We start from the raw sequence: 18,696 nt of genomic DNA, 5'->3' as shown, positions 1-18,696 counted from the left end.
ACTCCTTTATGAAAAATTATAAAATGATTACTTGAAACAGACAAAAAAAATGCCAGAATTAAAATTTTATTGCAAGTGGCAGTCAGCTCAACAGTAAATATTCAAAACAGACTATTTTGCAAATAAGCAGATGGTAATTAAGCTGATTTTGAATAAATATATGAATATTTTTGTCATCTCTGATGACAGAAAAAGTCTGCATCCCTTCCATTTAAAAAGTTTAGGATTTCAAACACAGAATAAGATGCTGAATTTTGCCAAGACCACGCCTGAAGCATCCTTAGTTCAAAAGCATCACAGTTAGGAGTTACAAACACACACAACATTGGAAGAGAGACTTATCATGTTCATTGGCTGCACACAAGGACAGGAGTGTTCTTAAACTCCTTGAAAAAAAAAAAAAAAGGAGAAAAAAAAAATTTGTCTAAATGAGTTCACCACCGTAAACTCTTCTCATCTGCCCTTAATCTAGTTACGCCAAAATTGCCTCAAGTCATTCATCCACTGTGGTCACGCCCTTCACAAGTGCCTTCTGTGGGTACCAGCCTGGCCAGCCACCTGCCTCACTCTCCTTTTCTACTCTCAGCAGCTCCACCTAGTCTCCAGCACCAGCCGCCTCTAGAAAGACCACACAGCAGTCCCATCCTTTCTGCTGTGCCTAAAAGGCCAAAATAAGCAAAAAGATCCCCCCCGCAAAGTTCTTCACCAGCTCCTGGACAGACTTGCCACCTTTTCCAGGTACTTCAGAGCACCAAAGTGAAAACTGTATCTCCCACAAGGGCTGGAACAAGATGAACTTTGCTGTTGGCAGCTGAATAACACAATCTCCTCCTGCTTGGGCTAGTTTTCTGCAGGGAGGCTCTGACAGAGGTGGTATTCAGGCCTTTTTATCCCTACTAGCAGCCACTAAGGGAGTTAAGATTCACCCTATTAATTTTCTTTTTTCTGTCCAGACATGCAACTCAACTCAGCTGTCACAGGACTCATGAGGGCCCCTGCAGCCAATTAACCATTTCCTAATTTGCCGGGGTTTCACATACAAGCTACACTTACGATATCAAAACAAAGCAGGGGCCCCAAAGCTTCTAATGGGACAGAGCTCTAATCGCATTCCAGATACTCACCCATAAAAAGCTGACTCAGCATTTAAAAAGACTCACCCCAATCTGTCATTCCATGGTCAGAAGTTAAAATAAATGCAGTTTTTCCATCATTTCCATAGAAATTGTCAATCATTGAAGCAATTTCCTTTACACCCTCGTCAACTTTTTTAATATTCTCCTTGTATTCCCTAGAAAAATAAGAAAAAATGTCTTTAGATTCACAGTGGCTCTCACACTTGGTATAAAGCAAGTTATCCGTGGTCATAATGCCCAGTCCTTTGATTATAGACAGCTTTATCCTCTACAGAACCTCAAGCTAACAAAAGGCATCCTAGATGTAAAACCTCTCCTCCTCTCTTATGTGAGATACTAAATTGACACAGCATAGTTTGAAGGTTCCTGAAACTACAGTCTCAAATGGATGTTTATTTATATTTCAAATCTGACCTGTCCTTGATTGAAGACTATAATTTAATCACCCACAGCTATCAGGCAAGTTAAGGAGAATGCCAAAACTAAGGAATTCTGGAAAACTGAAACACCTTAAATTCTAAGTTTCAAAAATTGCTTTAAGCCAGTAACTAAATAGCAAAGATCTCATCATGCAGGGATTGTTTTGAGATGATTCACAGATCAGCAGATCCCAGACTTTTGTGGAATAGAGGTTAAACCAAAAATTTGTATATTTTTAGAAAAAGTGACCATGATTAACTTTCAGCCAACTAGTTTTCTATTTGTTGCTGTTGCTAAAGTCAGTTTTAAAACTCTATCTTCAAAAAATCATAACAAAAAGAACATGAGACATACAGCAAGCATGAACTCTGGAATGACGTAGGGAATCAGAGCAAGGATTTTGAAAGTATGCAAGGATCAAGAGAAAGACATAATATCTACATTCAAAGCATGCGAGGAAATGAAAAGAAAGTTCTCAAATAATGCGCTTCAAGATGAATTGGTGATGAGCACTGTTAATCTAAACTCTTCTCTTTGTTCAAGTGTCCTAAGGAAAGCTAAAACATAATGCTGGAATCTGCAGCCATTATTCCTGAGCTTACTGAGTTGTCTATAAATTCAACCACACCATTTCAGTCATGGGGAATCCAAGGACAGTTTCTATTTTATATTTAAAACTGCAATTTCCTACATATCGTCTAGATTATGTGTTGACTATAACCAAGACAACCTGCTGAAAATCAGACTTGAGTACAGGAGTGTAACCAGGCACACAGTATATAGCAAAAATCTGTCACTTCTACAGAGGAGATCTAAAAACAAAAAACCCCGGAAAATTCAGAACATAAGTAATCATGGTGACATATATGGCCTGTTGTAGAAACCCTCAAGACTATAAGTCTTGTTTCAGGCTTGATAAATAGCACTGGTAAAAAAAGTTACTGTATGCATTTAAAACTAATAAGAAAGATATGCTTAATCTCTCAATTACCTTGAGTTTGGCCGATGAGCATGTCCATTTGTGTCTATGCCTAGCAAATGCAGGAACAGAACCACTTTCTCCTCATTCAGTGCAGAGAACAATGTTTGATTACTTCTGGAAGAATTAAAGAAGCTCTGTATGGAATAAGCCATTAAGATATTAATCTGAGTACAATGGAAAAAGATGATAGGCAGCCTATTAAAACTAAAGCGCAGCTTTTTTCATGTCAAAATACTAGTAGTTATTAGAGTTACGAAAGAGAAAAATTAATTACTTCTCAATTTACTTATTGGAGGATAACTACCATCAATATAATCAGTCCAAAGTTTCAGCTTAAGATAGGCAACACTCCTCAAGTTGAGAGGTCTTTTTGTTTGGTTTTGAGGTTTTTTTTTTTAAATGTTACTTGAGTTTCTTTAGGCAAAAATACCAGATAACTGTGTATCATCCCTTCTTTGCCTTCTATGTAATCACAACTATGCACCATTCCTGAGATCCACTTACGGCTTTGTATTTCCATTGATTTATCGATTTCAAGCTAGACGCAAAGGTCTCAAATACTCTTCCTTTGAAAGCAGGTTCTGCAGGACTGAGATACCAAGCCACAACTTGTTTGCAGAAACCAAATTAAAACAGAACAAAACAAGACACGCTTTGCAAATACATGAACTACAGAACATACATCTGCCTTGCACATGTTCTACTTAAGCATCCCTGAGGCAGATGCCAGGGGGATTTTCCCCTCAGATTGAATGAATCTTGACATGGCTATTCTGTGTTAGACCAGCCATATTACAGCAATGCAAAATGCAGGCAGACAGCTATTCCAGCATGATCTCCTTAGTAACAGCACTGACCAAGGAAACAAAGTTGGGTAGGGTTTTAGTTCAAAGAGCATCCAGAGAACCTTTCAGTACACTAATATAAAGGAAAGTGTCTTTGAATTTCACACAAGAGTCCAGGGAAAATGCTGGTAGAGCCAGTGAACCATTTCTGCCACCAAAGGACAGAGCAATCCACCACACACCTGTGATAGCGGTGGAGTTCTTAAAAACTAAAGCTCACACCCTGTGTAAATGAAAGTGACTGTACCCAGAGGAAGACCTGGCACCAAGAGTATCATAGTAAGCCATGTCAGGAAACCATGGCAGTACACAATTCCACTTGGTTTTTTCCCCCTGAATATACACAAGCCGCATGAACTAATATTTCCACGCTCTCAACTTCAGCTCTTGTCTAAACAAAATCATGACCAAAGTCCAGAGATATTTTAAATAAAGATACAAGAACAAAATCTGATCACATTCAATAGCAATATAATTATTTTTATGGAGCTTTCCATTTCCCACAGGAAAATGTCCATCTACCTGCACATATTTGACTGCAGACTGAAGAAGCCTTTCAGAGCACACCAATAACTTGCAGAATACAGTATAATTCTGTTTTCTTATTTTTAATTAAATAAAAGGAAACAATATATCAAAACAGACAAACACGCAACTCCCAAAATTAAATCCTAAAAATGTAGATCAATATTAGAAGGCAGGTATTTTTCTATCACGGACTGATTAAGCGAAAGAAACCGTCGTGAGGGAGGCAAGGCCTGAGCTTCTCCTCTCCACCAGATGAGTCCCCATGACGTACCAAAACCACCCCACTCCCCCAGCCCCAGCCACCTTGTAATCCAGAGCAGCAGCAGCAGCCAGAAGAGCTTGCTCAACCTCTGGCTAATTAAGAACGAGACGACAAAAGGAAGATGAGTGTAACCTAAGACGTGGCAACTTTTCCCAGAGCAAATAACAAACTTTATCCCATGGAACTTTTTTTTAAATGGTTTACTGAGAAAAAACAAATATGAAGTTCACCACAAGGAATTAACTTCGGCTGATAAAGATGGTGGGTTGGTAAGCAGGACACCAAACAGTAGGGACAAATTCCACTTCACCTTGCTCTGGAGGTTGCTGAGCTATTTGCCCAGCACTATCCTTGTATGTCCTTGTAGCCTGCTAAAGGCCTCTTCTTTTTGGTACTCAGTATTCACAAAACTTGAGACCTACTGCCACTCAACACTAGTTTCCAAGCCACCATTATAAGTTAACCATATCTTTCTGTCTCAAATTTTTTTTGTTTCCCTTTCATTTGCCCTATTCAGTAATATATTTGTATATTTAAGCCAAACGCCACCAAGAAGTTTCAGGGGTGGGAGTAAACAACAAAAAAGCTGAGAGAACTCAGTTTCTCCAGTCTGAAGAATAGGCAGCTAAGGAGAGATCTCATTGCTGTCTACAACTGTCTACTGGGAGGGTGAAGAGAAGATTGAGCCGGACTGCTCAGAGGGCCTTCGCCTTGGTGATAGGACAAGGGGAAACTCACAATTTGAAATGTGGGAAATTCCAGTAAGAGAAAGAGACTTTTAAGAATTATTTTTTAAACCATAACGGTAGCCAGATATTGGAAGAGGTGCTCAGCAGGTTGTTGAATTCCTGCCCTTGAAGATGCTCAAAACCAGACTGGGCAAGGCCTGAGCAGCCTGCTCTAACTGGACCTCCTTCATGCAGGGAGCTGGACTCGATGACCACTATGGCTTTCTTCCAAACTTCTTTTTCTATGATTCTGGTAACTTTTCTATGATTTTCTGGCAACTAACATCCGATAATGCCCTGGCTACAACAGATACGCAATTTAGTAAAATCAGCAATAAGTTTTCCCATTAAAACATTCACAGTAAACTATAAAGTTAATTATAATGTAATACTAATTAAAATATTACAAGAGAAGCTTGGTTCCAATTATGTGAAATCTTTCAGTATCATCTCCCTCCTTGGATGGGAGAAAGCAAGAAGGAAAAAAGACTACCTAGAAGGTCTAGCAAATACACGATTTACTGATATCTGAACAAAATATGGACTCCATAGATGTTTAACATAAGTTGTTGGGGACCATTTGTTCCCCCAAACAGAGCCCCCCACAGAAGTATGATCCTTTAATAGAGCTGATAAGCTGTTGCTGACTGCATGGATGTACAGGGAGAAAGAGACTAAACTTTCTCCTTTCACAAAGCTCCTTCATACATAAATCCAGCACAACTTAATTAAATTGGTTGATTAAAGCTGTGCACGCTCATTTGTGCTCACGTAAGAGTTTAAATAGTTATGCCAGTTTTTAGATGTAAAATAAATGTACAAAGGCAGGATAAACATATATAGGCCAGGTTTATGTCAGTTGAGCATGCTTATGCACAAGACTGCTACACATATTTAAGATAAACCATTCAACCATTGTCCTGCTAGTTAGAGCAGAGCCATCTGTATTGAAATCCACTGGCAGAAATCAACATCAGGTCATGGCACTGTCTGCAGAGCTTCAAAGCTTAACATCATTCAGTTCTGGACTCCAGCCCCCACCCTGCACAGAAGGAACAGTCTGAAGGGTTGGTCTGGCCTTCTTCCAGCAGAAAGGGGCCAAAGGAAGAATGAAGTACTGTGTTCAAAATGAGAAAAGAAAAGAAAAAAAAGAAATGTTTTCTATCTGTACCTACATGTCCATTTAAGTCAGAAGACATCAGCTGAATACCTTGAGCGTATCCTACCCTGTGGTCATAATAAGCTGTGGTTAGACCATTACTGGGACTCATCTCCAAGACTGTTTGAGTTCCTGGAATTTTAATCATTTTACCCCCCAAAAGAGTTCAATCTTCTAAAACTGTTTTTCACAAAATACTTTAAAAAAAATCAGAAATGCATTAAAAAGACCATTTTTTTTTCCTGTTAGTTAACCTAGACTCCCAGTATTTTGCTCCCTAATTTTTCTTTAGCACAGACTCAAACTATGATCTTGGTAAAGGTTATTTAACTGAGGAAGCACTGGGCCACATCACACTAAATTACACTCAGTCCCTTAATTATTTTGAAGGCTTCTAAAAAAAAAAACCCAAAAAACAGAAAAAAAACATAGTCAATCAACTCCATACCCATCTGGATCTCCAAGCCACTCCCAAGCTATTACCACACATTAAAATTACTGAGTTTTAACCCAGCTGCAGATAAAAACCCCACCCAGTCTACTCTATACTCAATTTTGTCTGTCCTAAGAAAGGGCTAGGATCACCTTGTACCACAAGCAGACATGACAGGAACTATCAAGTATCATACATTTTCTCCTCCACTCATGATTTAAGCAATCTGCTTGTGATCCATACAAATAAAAACTAGTCAGAGTTTCACATCTCCTGACCAACTGAGTTATCGTTAATTAGCACCTTTTAAGAGAACAAGCAATTTCAGGGTGCCAGCACTAATAGCCCAAACATTAATTAGCCATTCTCCATTTTATCCTCACCTTTTCTGGGGCAGAGGAAGCCACAAGTGGCCCTCGTGATGCTTGGGAGTTGCCCTGCTGACTACACAGTAGAGAGGGAGTTCACATTAGTGTCTTTTACTTCCTAAAGAGGCAGAAATCCAGGGACCACCTTGCCCAACACAGAGTTAAACGATATGTTGTTAAATATTTGAGATAAAACTCAAAGGAGAAAAAAAAAAAAATGTAAGCAAAGCAGAATTTAGATTGCAGCAAATTATCATTGTTACTTATACATAACCTCACCAGCATAGCTGAGAGTTGTTCGAGTTATAATAGCAGAGCAGCCTCAAGTTTCATGCTTCTGAGGCAATCACTGATGTGTAACTGCAGAGATGATTAATGGAATGAGTGTTTTACATCAGTCAATCAAGTCCTATCCATTCACAGAATGAAATTTAGATGGGCAAAATAAGTCTTTAAAATCATGGTGCTGGTTCCAAGGAAAAAGTAATCAGTAATAACATATATATTAAACATATCATTATAGTTTGAAAGAAGAAACGCCATTAGGTGTTTTGAAGCAAAAGAAGGGTAGTACCACCCTCACATACCTGTGCAGCTCCAAACGACAGCAGGGTGCAACTTTAAGACAACAGCTATTCAAGTGTAATTGACAGCCTAATTTGATTCGTATTATTCATACACATTACAACATGCAACCTGGCACAACTGCACGTTCAGGGAGAGGATAGCAGTTAGGAAAAACATCTTTTGACCTGCAAACTCAGAAAATCACTTCCTTTAAAAATTAGCAAACTATAATGAACTTTTCCACCTTACACCACTGTTTAAAGCAGACCCACCCTTAGCTTCCTAATATAGATGCTGATTTGGTTTATTGATTTCTTTGGTTTATTTTTTGTTTGATTTGATTTATGCTGGTTAGCTAATGTTAATGCATACAGTCCAGAGATCTTGTGAAAAAAGTTTTATTAAGTCTTAAACTCCATTAATATTGTTAGGAGATCCAGAAAGTAACTCGCCTAATTGCTCCACCGATACAGATATTAATACACCAATATGCACTCCTTAATCCAGGACAAGTGAGGTAGCATGGAATAACATGAATATAGGAATGAATGAATAATCAGAAACTATGTGCCTTAGACTATTAATACTTACAGTGACAGCGTCACAGAAAACAACAGTCACGAACCAGCACTGACCTAAGTCAGCTGAGCCGAGCACGACAAGTTATACTGCTTCAGGGCCTAAGCTGCCTTTCCCCCCTCCCCGCCCCCCTGCAACTAACCGTGACTCCTCTGGCAGCCACAGCATAGCAGGAACCACAGTAGATCATCAGGAGCCAGCTACGTGCATCAGAACAAGCCACACTGTATAATTACAGTGGGTACAAGCCTGACAAAAATTAAGTCAATAATGCTGTCCATTTCCTTCTCATAATGAAGACTTACCCTTTCTGCCATGCCATAATACTTGTTATAAAATCCTTAACTAATCACATTCAAGATTTTAAAGGGTCTGAAGTAGTCTAAGATGGGTTTCAGATTCTATGCAAATTTAAGACAAAGAAAAGCCAAGAATGTTTTTAAAGGGTACTTTTATTAGTGTTAGGTTTTTTATCAGCATCAAATGACAAATACTTCCTCTAAGCTTCCATTACATTAGTCATGACAATCAATTAAAGCAATTTTTACTTATGACCCCAAATGATAACTCTTTCAAAAATTTCTTACTTTCTAGTTCTATGATAAAGTTAACATGTTCTATGATAAAGTTAACATCCAGCTGTGTTTTTTATACACAGGTAGCATAAAAAGATTCTCTGCTCACCTTAACATGATCAAAAACCCACATGTCAAGCTTGGCTGCATCTTGTGCTCCAAAGTCTTCACTTTCTGCCGTGTAACAAAATGTATAAACGTGATCTCCAGTAGCACCTGCAAAAACAATATAGATGGAATAGGAGACAGAAAAGTTTTCTTCCTTTTCTCATAGTCAAAAATACATGAATATTAATGCATAGGAGTGAAAACCTATCAAGAATTACAATCCTGAGTCAAAGAAGTTTTCTCCTTACTTTAAACATTCCCATAATTTACGGTTTTTTGAAGCCTGGATACCATTTTAACTCATTAGCTTATCAGCACCTCAGAGGAATGAGGAGAAATGTTATCCAGTATGCTTAGGTGAGGAAATAAAGTATGGAAAAGCAGATGGGAATAGAACAAATCCCAGTTAAAGCACATTAAACAGAATTTAGTTTTGAAACAAGGAATTTCACTGAGAAACTTGTAACAGAGGAAGCTACACATTAAGAGCCTTGTTTGAACACATGTGTTTGCGGGGGGGGGTTGTGTTTAAGAAAACGTACTTAGCTTTTGGTTGTTAAACCGAATCATACAAGACAATGCCCTATCAATGAGGCCTTTTACACAGGAAATCATCATATAATCACATATAAGGAAGGCAACAGGATGGATGTTAGTTATTGTACATCAATTCTACGAGGCAACGCAGTATCGAAAGCCAAGTGGACAACTTCAGAAAGACAATATTCAAAGTCTGCATCTTTAAAACACGGATTCAAAATATAAAAGGGAGAACTACTGGACTATGTTCAGGCATAAAGTACAACATGAAGGCCACTGATGCGAAAACACAGCATCTGGACAACGCAGTTTCATTCTGTACTCACTGTCAAGAGAGCAAAGCAGAGAAAGGGGAGGAAAAAAAAGATGAAGACCTAGAAGAAAGTAAACTTCTGAAGTCCTGGAAAAATCTGAAGTTAGGTGGGATTTAATGAAATAATTCAGTCAATGGCTGAGCTGTTACAGCTCGTGGATGCTATTTCTACGGTGACTACGTAAACTCCCAGAGGGGAAAATGTTCTTCAATCAGCTGATGGCCAGAGAGAATATAACCGATTTGCTGGATGTCACAATTATATACTGCAGTTTTATAAGCTTCCAGTGAATGAACTAACATCCCAGTACAAAGGAGCTGTTTAACCAAGATTATGTCCAAACCCACACAAGGGATGCAGGTATTTCAGGCCAGAACGACGAAAGCGGGCACAGATTTTCTGGTGCAGATCCCCCCTGCCCCCCGGAGACATTACTACTACTTATAAGCCAGAACACTCGCTGCCGTTCTCACAGTCTGAAAGAAAAGGAAGAAAATACTCCCAAGCATCACAAAGTGAATTCAGGAGTTCCAATTGGTGGATAAATGAGTTCAAAAGAAGAAATATCCGTGGCCATCACTGTCAGGATGACTGATGGTCTAAGAGGGTAGAGCACTGTACTGTTTTTCCACAGTGTCACAGCAAACCTGAGACGACCTGTCTTTGAGAGGTGCCACACCAAAGAAGCCAAATGAAAGCATGCAGTTTGCAGACCAGGCAAAGGAACACGTCTACTACTTACCCATTTCTAATTTCTACCAGAGCAAAAAAAAACCCCACCCAACCCTGCATTGCTCTAAAGAGAAACAGTGGCAAAATGAAGCCATACTAGGAAAGTTTGGAGTGCCTGCATAGCTTATAAAATAATTTTTTTTCTTTTTAAATAAGAAACCCTACTATGCAAAACATTACAAAATATTATTTTATTTCTGTTGTTTGAGAGGTGGCAGGCAACTGTATGCCTAATACTTTAAGTCTGGGGATGAGGAAGCAAAGATGGGATAAAGAAGTAGAAGGAAGCCAGGGATGAAGCGAGCACAGAGCTCTACTGGGTTTGGTGCTGCCATTACACTAAGGGAAATAATTGGAGGTACCAGAAACTCCCACACCAGATACCACCTATTCCTATTGCAGACTTGTCTGGCACATCATCTCACCCTCAGCATCAATATTCAAATATTAGGGTCAGGGATCAAGTTATCACCCTCTTACAATAAGATTTACGTTCTGCGGAAAGCAAAGCTCTCGCTCTGCTAGCGGGGCAGAGACAAGCCCTGTGTCTGACAAGCCTTTCATGGGTCAGAGCCCAGACCAGCAGGAGACTTTTGTTAGCAAATTTTGCAGGCACAGAAGAGGGGAAAAAAAGAATGAAGGCGCAAGGACAGTCAGACACTGAGCCGACAGAATGTGGGCATCAGAGAGCTGTCATCAAACACACAGCTAGGTGAGGAATGTGAGAAATTCTGCATTTTTCTCGGTGCGCTGTAGGAACAAGGAACTAGAAGAGGAGGCTGAGAGGTCTGTCTGTCCAGAATAACCCTGAAAAAGGTTTGCCCCGGTTGTCCCCATGGTCTTGATGATACCCTTCTTCATACTCAAGCTAAACAATGACCCTAGCCTCGCTGCTAGTTTCCAAGAGAGAGAAAGGGAACCTGTAGAACAAATGGCAATCTGGGTGCAAAGGACTAATATCTACTTCCCTTAACAGAAGCAACAGCCTCAGCTCCTGTTTCAGTGTGGCATTTATACTCTGGATTATACTCCAATCTAGACCCATGACAAAACACTACAGGACTGGACTGTTCAAGTCAAACCTCAAATCCTGGCAAGCCTAGAAGAAAAACTCAAAATTTCAAGGAGCATTCTGGAAATAAAATAGGCATTTTCAAAGAACGTTATTTTCAGATAATTTCAAGGTCATAATATAAAAATATCATAGAAAATAAGGTTAAAATTAGCACACTGAATTTGTGTAACTTAAGTTAACACTAATCACACAGTCATTGAGATTTTGACAAATTTAGATTTCATGCATATCTACTTTGATATTGAAAGAGATCTGTCAGCATTTTATTTACCTTCTCTATAGAATCCTCAACCATTTCTCTGAAATATTTATTTTATGACAGGAAAGGGACCTGAAGAACATAGACAATGACAGGATACAAAGGATTTATCTCTCCTTCCCAAAAACCAGCAGGTGTTACATACTCTTTATGCATAGTCCAATGAAAGCAGTGAAACAGTTAATAAAATTCTGAACATTTTGGCATGGTAAAATACACACAAGAAGAGTCCTGTGACCTCACTAATTTGCAACATGGAAAGAGAGAGAGAAATAAAGCTATGCTCCCCTACCTCCTTTTTGGCTTTTTTGTAAAAGTAAAGTTAAAGAACAAACACTTGATTCCACGCCCTTCTGTATTATAAAACTTCTCCTCTTTGGAAACTCTGTATTATAAAATCCTTTCTATATTATAAAACTTCTCTTTGGAAGAAGGGGAAATACCTTTTTCTACTAAAAGTAGTTAATCTACCTTTCTATCATGAGAAACTGATTCATTTTCCCATACAGCATCTACTTCTCAGATACAGTGCTGCACTAAACCTTTCTCAATTTGGGGGGATTTCCCTCCCCCTGCAAAAGAAAGCTCCGTTGTTGATGCCACTCAGAACAAGCCATATTGAGAGTCACAGCAAAAGTATTGCACATCCCTCCAGATAACATCAAAGCTGCTTCCAAGCCTTCTGCTTATCTTCTTACTCAAACAAAACTAGTAGAAGGACAGGGCTCTGGGAAATTCTTGAATTCCCCAAATATTTTCCCAAGAACATATCTCTAAAAATGTAAATAGTCTGTGCAAGGGCAGTGTACTACCTTTCCCCTCTCCCCAGCCACCATCACAACATTCCCAAATACAAGCTGTAATCTGAGGTCACGGGAAATTATCAGGAAGTATTTTTACAGTTTACCATAAACTTATGAGGATCAAGCAAAGAACAGAAGAGAGGTGTGGGGGAGGGGGAATATTAGGAGGAGGAGAGGAAGAGACTGGAGTTCAGAAAAAGTTCAAGAATCATCACGAGAAACATGATGTACACTTTTTCTAAACCACTATTAGATTCCATTCCTATCCTGCCTATCACATTTTTCTGATTTGTCAATGCCAATACTTAGAACAGAATAGCAGCATATGCCCCTAGCTTGTCCCATTTTCACTTCAGTCTGTTTTATTCTGAAATTATGGGAAAGGATGTATATGCCCTCATTCTTCCAAGAACAAAATGAAATTAAACTTGGAGACCCTTCAAATGTTTGAAGTGTTGCCCAGCAATCTCTGCATGCTCAAACACCAGCTGCACGGGGCTGACGACTTTAACACAATGCACACCATGGGGAAAAGACCTCAGCTTCAGGAATAGTACCAGGCAGTTCTTACTTGCATATAGTTCTTCCCTTTACACATTATTGTTCTGGAGTAGAAGCAGGATAACCCACAATAAGCTACTTCTCCAGCTCAGACACTCAAAAAGCATGGCTGCAGTTTTATCACCTGACTCACTGGGAGCTGCATGCAGAGGAAGAAAAACCCCAGCTGCAAGGTTGCAAACGAGAGCTTTAAACCTCAACCAAAGAAAAAAAAATTAGGTCCTTTTAACTAAGGGTGTGTTTCCTTTAGTATGCTGACAGAATTAGGGGAGGCCTGTTTAAACAGATGAGTAATAAATAGGGACAGCCTCTTTAAAAGCTTGCTTCTTTGTCTCTACCCAGTCTTGAATTCGCAAACTAGAAATCAGGTACACATAAATATACAAACTGGAAATACTTCATTCACCACCTTCTCTAACTCAAAAATTTTAAGTGTCTCTATATATTATTACCTGATAACTAGGTGTTAAAGATTCACAAAATTTAAACCTTACCTTTTGCAAACATTGGCAAAATATCTGGGCTTCCCCAGCTCCAAGTATATTTACTTTCATTGAAAACAGAGTCAAATTCCACTGGATTCTCCTTCCATCCTGTTAAACAAACATAGCTAGATTTAAATGGGGTTGCCAGAAGATCTCATTGACTGCTAAGATTCATAGTCCATGCAAAATGTTTTTTTTAAAGTTTCCTTTATATTATTTCACAATGAACTCCACTTTGCAAGTCTCGGTTTTACTTCCATTTCAACCTCTATTTGCAATTAGTCCCCCATTCATTAAGTAGTCAGCTGAAAACCTAAACCAATCTCATTACGCAGGGATTCAAACAGACAAAACACACAGCTGGTTTACCTTCTAAACAGCTAAAATTCTTCTGAATTCTAAACCCCTGTTGTCTGAACTCAGCTTTTGGCATTTTAGGCAATAAATTACACACTCATATATCATATTTTCAGCAGTCCCGTTCCACGTCATCACAATAAAACCTTCAAGATCTTCTGTTTCCATGACAAGGCAGCTGACAGAAATACAGAGATGCTCTTAACAGCAATTCCTGACAATCCTGCATTTGTAGCAGATGTCAGAACGAAGAACCTTTTGATTAGGAACATGGACAAGACCAAGTAATTCCTCTTACCTCCCCTCTCCAAAACCAACACACAACACTACAAGTGTTCAGGCCTGGGAGCCTGGGGGAAGGCAGAGGACCACACAAAAGACCAAGTCAGTAATGCGAAGGCTAGTTCCACATTATTAACAACCAAGCATGCAGTAACAGCTAGGTCTGGACAAAACACATACTTGGGGTTTTCGCTTTACTTTGCCACTGATTCTCCAACTCAACCTAGCAATGGTTCAGCTAAGATACTGCAGTTCACTTCTTGTTTACGACATCTACTTAGCCATCTATTAAGAGTGGGAAATCCATCCAAAATTATTCTTTTCCATATAATCTTGGTATACAAACCACTATGCAGATATTTATCAATAATCATCTAGAAGCCCAGCACATCACTGAAACACCTTATTTTGGAGGACAGTGTTCAAAGCTTTAGGACCAGCATACCTTTAGCAACTGCACTGACATCTTCATAAAATCCAGCTATAAGCGCAACGTGCCCTGGCCTGGATTCCGTTGGGACCCGGGTGTGAGAGATTCCCCAGCTGCCATTATTCTCTAGAACACCCCTGAAAACAGGATACAAGGCAGTTAATGCTTATGACTTCTTGAAAGTACAACGAATTGCAGATAAAAAGAGTGACAGGTAGATGTGAGGCAGGAAATGCAAAAAAACCCCAGACTAAAATAGATTTTCACTACCACCTGCTGTACAGCAAAACAAGCAGAACATTAACCTGCAAGTAGTTCTACATTATAACACCCCACAGAGAACATTACTATCGTGGCCCATCAGTACTGCAAACAGATGAGTTTAGCTGATGTTCTAATACACTTAGAATTAACATACTAATTTTTTCCGCTGCTTTTTTTTTCCCCCCTAACAAATTGTTTCTGCCGGGTGTTACTTTTCTTTGTTCTTTCCATTTAGCTTGAAAGTGTCAAGTTCAATCTTTTCTTACTCATTAAATATGCTCAATTATAATTAGTTCTTGTGACCATGTCTGCCTATTCAGCTGTGCTGAATATTGGAAGGCAGCTTCAAGAGAATTTAAAACCCACGTAAATCTACAGCAAATCATTTCAGCAACATGGAGAAAATTTAAGTAAATCTCCTATGTTTTGCAATTACACTGCAGTGAAGGAGAATACCTTCTCATCACATATACAGAAATACATAAATTGTCTAGGGATTATGTACATAAAATAGTTATAAGAGATAAAAAGCAAAGAAAATAGAGGACAAAGCCCAAGTGTAAGAAACAGTCTCATAAACTACTCTTGTCTGCTGGAGATACGAACAGCTGGAGCCTGTTGGAGAGCAAGAGGTGAGCATTACCATATGCTGTTTTCTTGTCTCCATCTTCTGGAGGAAGAGAAAGATTCACTGCCCACTATCAGAGCAACGGGAGAAAGAAAGAAAACAAAACACACCAGGACATACCTTATACCAATGTTTAGGAAAAAAGCAGCAGAATCTTATGAAGAAATTCAAAGCAGTTTTTAAGAGTCAAATCTACCGGGAAATTGCATTCTTGTTGTTCACGATATAAGCTACAAAATTTGCGATATTTTTATTGGATGTGTTTTAGCCCAAGTTGATTCTAAGTTCATGCTTTGTAACTTTATTTCTAACAGATGTTTTATACAACTATTAATTACAAGATCTGAGCACTCAACTCTAAATATATTTCTCACTAATGAAGTAAGAATCAAACCACAACCTAAAATTTCAGGCTCCACTCTAAGCTTGCAGGATTCACACAGTTTGCTGCTTGTTTTTTTTTTTTTTTTTAACTCATCTTAGACATCACATTCTCAGGCCTTCTTGAAAGCTAACAGGACTGTTTGGAATAGCCCAAATATTATAGTTTAAAATGTAAAAGTTGATATAGCACTCTGACATGTTATTCCTAGCTCTCATCTCACATAGGTTTTAAGACAAGTTGTACTGAAAAAAGTACTAATTTGAAAAAAGGATTTAAGTATTAAAGTGGTTTCAATTTATTCTCACTGGAGACTCTGACTAAAATGTATTGCACTAGCATTAGTGGAAGATTTAAGACAAAAATAAAACACTTCTGGCCCGCCTCACACTCCATGGTCACAACAGGTAGGAAATTGTTTTAATTAGAATTTGATTTCTATTGAGTTGGAAAGTAATTCTTTACCTTTGCTTTTGTGGGGCTGTATCACAGGATCTGAAGTCAACAATAACACATACCAGGCAGAAAAAATATAGCCAGATACTGTTATTTACCTGTTCAAAATTCATTTAGCTATTTTGAATTATTTCAAAGCCTTTTACTCACAAGAACCATTTTAAAAAAATTAATTTCCTTGACAGTATAAACATTAGCTACCCATAATAACAATGCTTATGAACATTATTAGTAACCAACATCTGATCTTGTTGGCCTGTTTACATGGTTAACTTATGAAGTTGTGTAGCTCAAAGGTTCGGTGACAAAACACTGAGCCTCTTGCTTCGAAATTGTAGCAGTTTATGTAATAGAGCTGAAGATACGCCCTGGACTGCCTGGCCCTCCACCTTTCAGAAGGCACAACATGCCACGTGTTTTTTCTTTTCACCATCTCTCACATACACATATGTATTTATATGCAGAATGAGAGACAACAAGAGAAATACAGATGGGACTTCAAACCTCTACTGGCATTTTAGTCCACTCAGTGACCTACCAGCATCTTTGCTTGTTACAAGGCAGTTCTTCCCCTCCATTTACCCATGTACTTTCAGCACAGGCGACAATGTTTCACTTCTACAGATTTTAAAATAGAAAGTCTGTAACTCCACAAACAAGGTAAAGCAGAGACAGCGAAAGTACCAACTTCCCAACACTGGACAAGCTAATACATGGTTTAACTTTTTATTTCTAGACAGGCATGATAATGCTGAATGGCTGAAACTGAAAAACTCAAACCACTTAATGGCAAAAATATCCATTATAACTCTTTCCTAGCCACTACTCACCACTGCTCCTAGTGATGGGGCCATTATAGCATTCACACCTTGATCATGGTGCAAAAGACCAAAAGCTTTACAGCTAAGAGAAGAAACTGCTCTGGAGGAAGTGTGAAGTCCACTGCTAAAAGACAACATGCAAAACTCACACCGATGTGACAGACACCTGCCAGTGTCAGACAGCACCATACAAAAACACTGACAACAGGAGAAGCAGGTACAAGTAATCCCATATAAACTGTCAAGTGCTGTAGCAAGGGCACCTCAGATGTCTGTAGCAGACTGCAAACATCCTAACAGCTTCAGATGATTGATTATTTGGTTTTGCTCCGATATTCAAGCCAGAGCAGTGCTATTACACAAAAGTAGTCTTATTTAATGCTAAGAAATTATCTGTCTTATGATCAAATAATTATCTTGATATAAGGAAACAGGGAAGGTTGGTGAAAATGAGTTTGAAGCACTCAAGGATATGACCTTTAACACTCTTTTTTGGCAGGATTAGTTTTTCACAAACTTAAACCAAATCATTCCATTAAGCAATCAGAGACACACTAGTCAGCACAAGGGAGGCAGCAGGGTCACGCATGCAGGAAGGGTGGAACAAATAGGAAGTGGCAGCCTGCTGTTAGATCCATCCAGGCCATCTTTTTTAATCACTCCTTAAAAAGCTTCATCAGTAGCTTAGAATTAGAAGACAAGCACGTTAATGAACTACTACTCCTAAATTGAACATCCAGGAAGCAGTTTAAATTAACGACTCTGTTAGGCTTCAGAATTGATACCATGCTGATGTGAATGGGGAAAGTTCACACTCCTCTCAGTTACTGGCTAGCTGTGGTTTTCAGAGGACAATACTGACTCAATTTACTCTGTTCATGGTTTAGCAGCTTTACTGACAAGAGACACCAACTCAAACTCACGCATTTCTGCAGAGTGTAACTGCAAAGTTTGTTACTTCAAAGGCAGAGGGAAGGCAGTACCCAAGCCACCACAGTTGCCATCGTTCCTCTTGTTCTCTTTTCAACATTACACAGAGCTGCCTCCAGAAGCGAAATCTTCTGGATCAGTAGTGTTTTCAGATGGACTTACCGCAGGAAAGGTGCTTGGGGTGTATCGTTGCTGTTCAACTCATACAGCGAATCTGCCCGCAGACCATCAGCGACAAAGAGTACGAGACGTTTTGCCGGAGGTGGCAGTGGAGTCTGCTGAGGAGTCATACCGTGAACCAGGGGAGAGCTGAAGTAGATGTCAAAAATGGAGACCAAGAACACACAATGCACAAGGAGACCAGCGAGTATGAAGACTGGTATACCCATGGCAACAGTGGGCCGGCAAGGCAAAGTCCAACACTGAGAGGGAGTGAGAAAAATAAAGTTAGGCAGCTGAGACTTATCAGAATCAATATTTATTTCATTTGTGATAGAACAGGAGTACTATAACCACAGTCACTACCCAGGATCCATAATCAATCTCTGCCTCCAACAAGCTTTTTACCAGAAGTCAAAAGTCACTGCGTGGCTAATTCAGACTTTGAGATAGCCATTATAATGTCTCAGCAATTCATCTCTGGTGTTTAGCGGGGTATCAGATGGCTTCAAAACACCATTGAATCAA

General features: G+C 39.1%; 1 protein-coding gene across 1 annotated transcript; it reads right to left on the bottom strand.

Moving 5' to 3' along the window:
• Positions 1-1,160: 1,160 nt before the first annotated feature.
• LOC104083345 (GPI ethanolamine phosphate transferase 1-like) lies at positions 1,161-18,424 on the bottom strand (the record flags this gene model as incomplete). The annotated part of the gene is made up of 6 exons (XM_009586797.1): positions 18,172-18,424; positions 14,544-14,665; positions 13,469-13,567; positions 8,692-8,798; positions 2,548-2,672; positions 1,161-1,291 (listed from the first exon to the last, which is right to left on the bottom strand). Coding segments are annotated over exons 1-6 (811 nt in total), but the record flags the coding sequence as incomplete, so codon positions are not given.
• Positions 18,425-18,696: the final 272 nt, after the last annotated feature.

Source organism: Fulmarus glacialis, unplaced genomic scaffold (assembly GCF_000690835.1).
Source record: "Fulmarus glacialis isolate BGI_N327 unplaced genomic scaffold, ASM69083v1 scaffold45941, whole genome shotgun sequence".
NCBI classification, from domain to species: domain Eukaryota; kingdom Metazoa; phylum Chordata; class Aves; order Procellariiformes; family Procellariidae; genus Fulmarus; species Fulmarus glacialis.
This window is presented reverse-complemented; position numbering and strand designations above follow the sequence as displayed.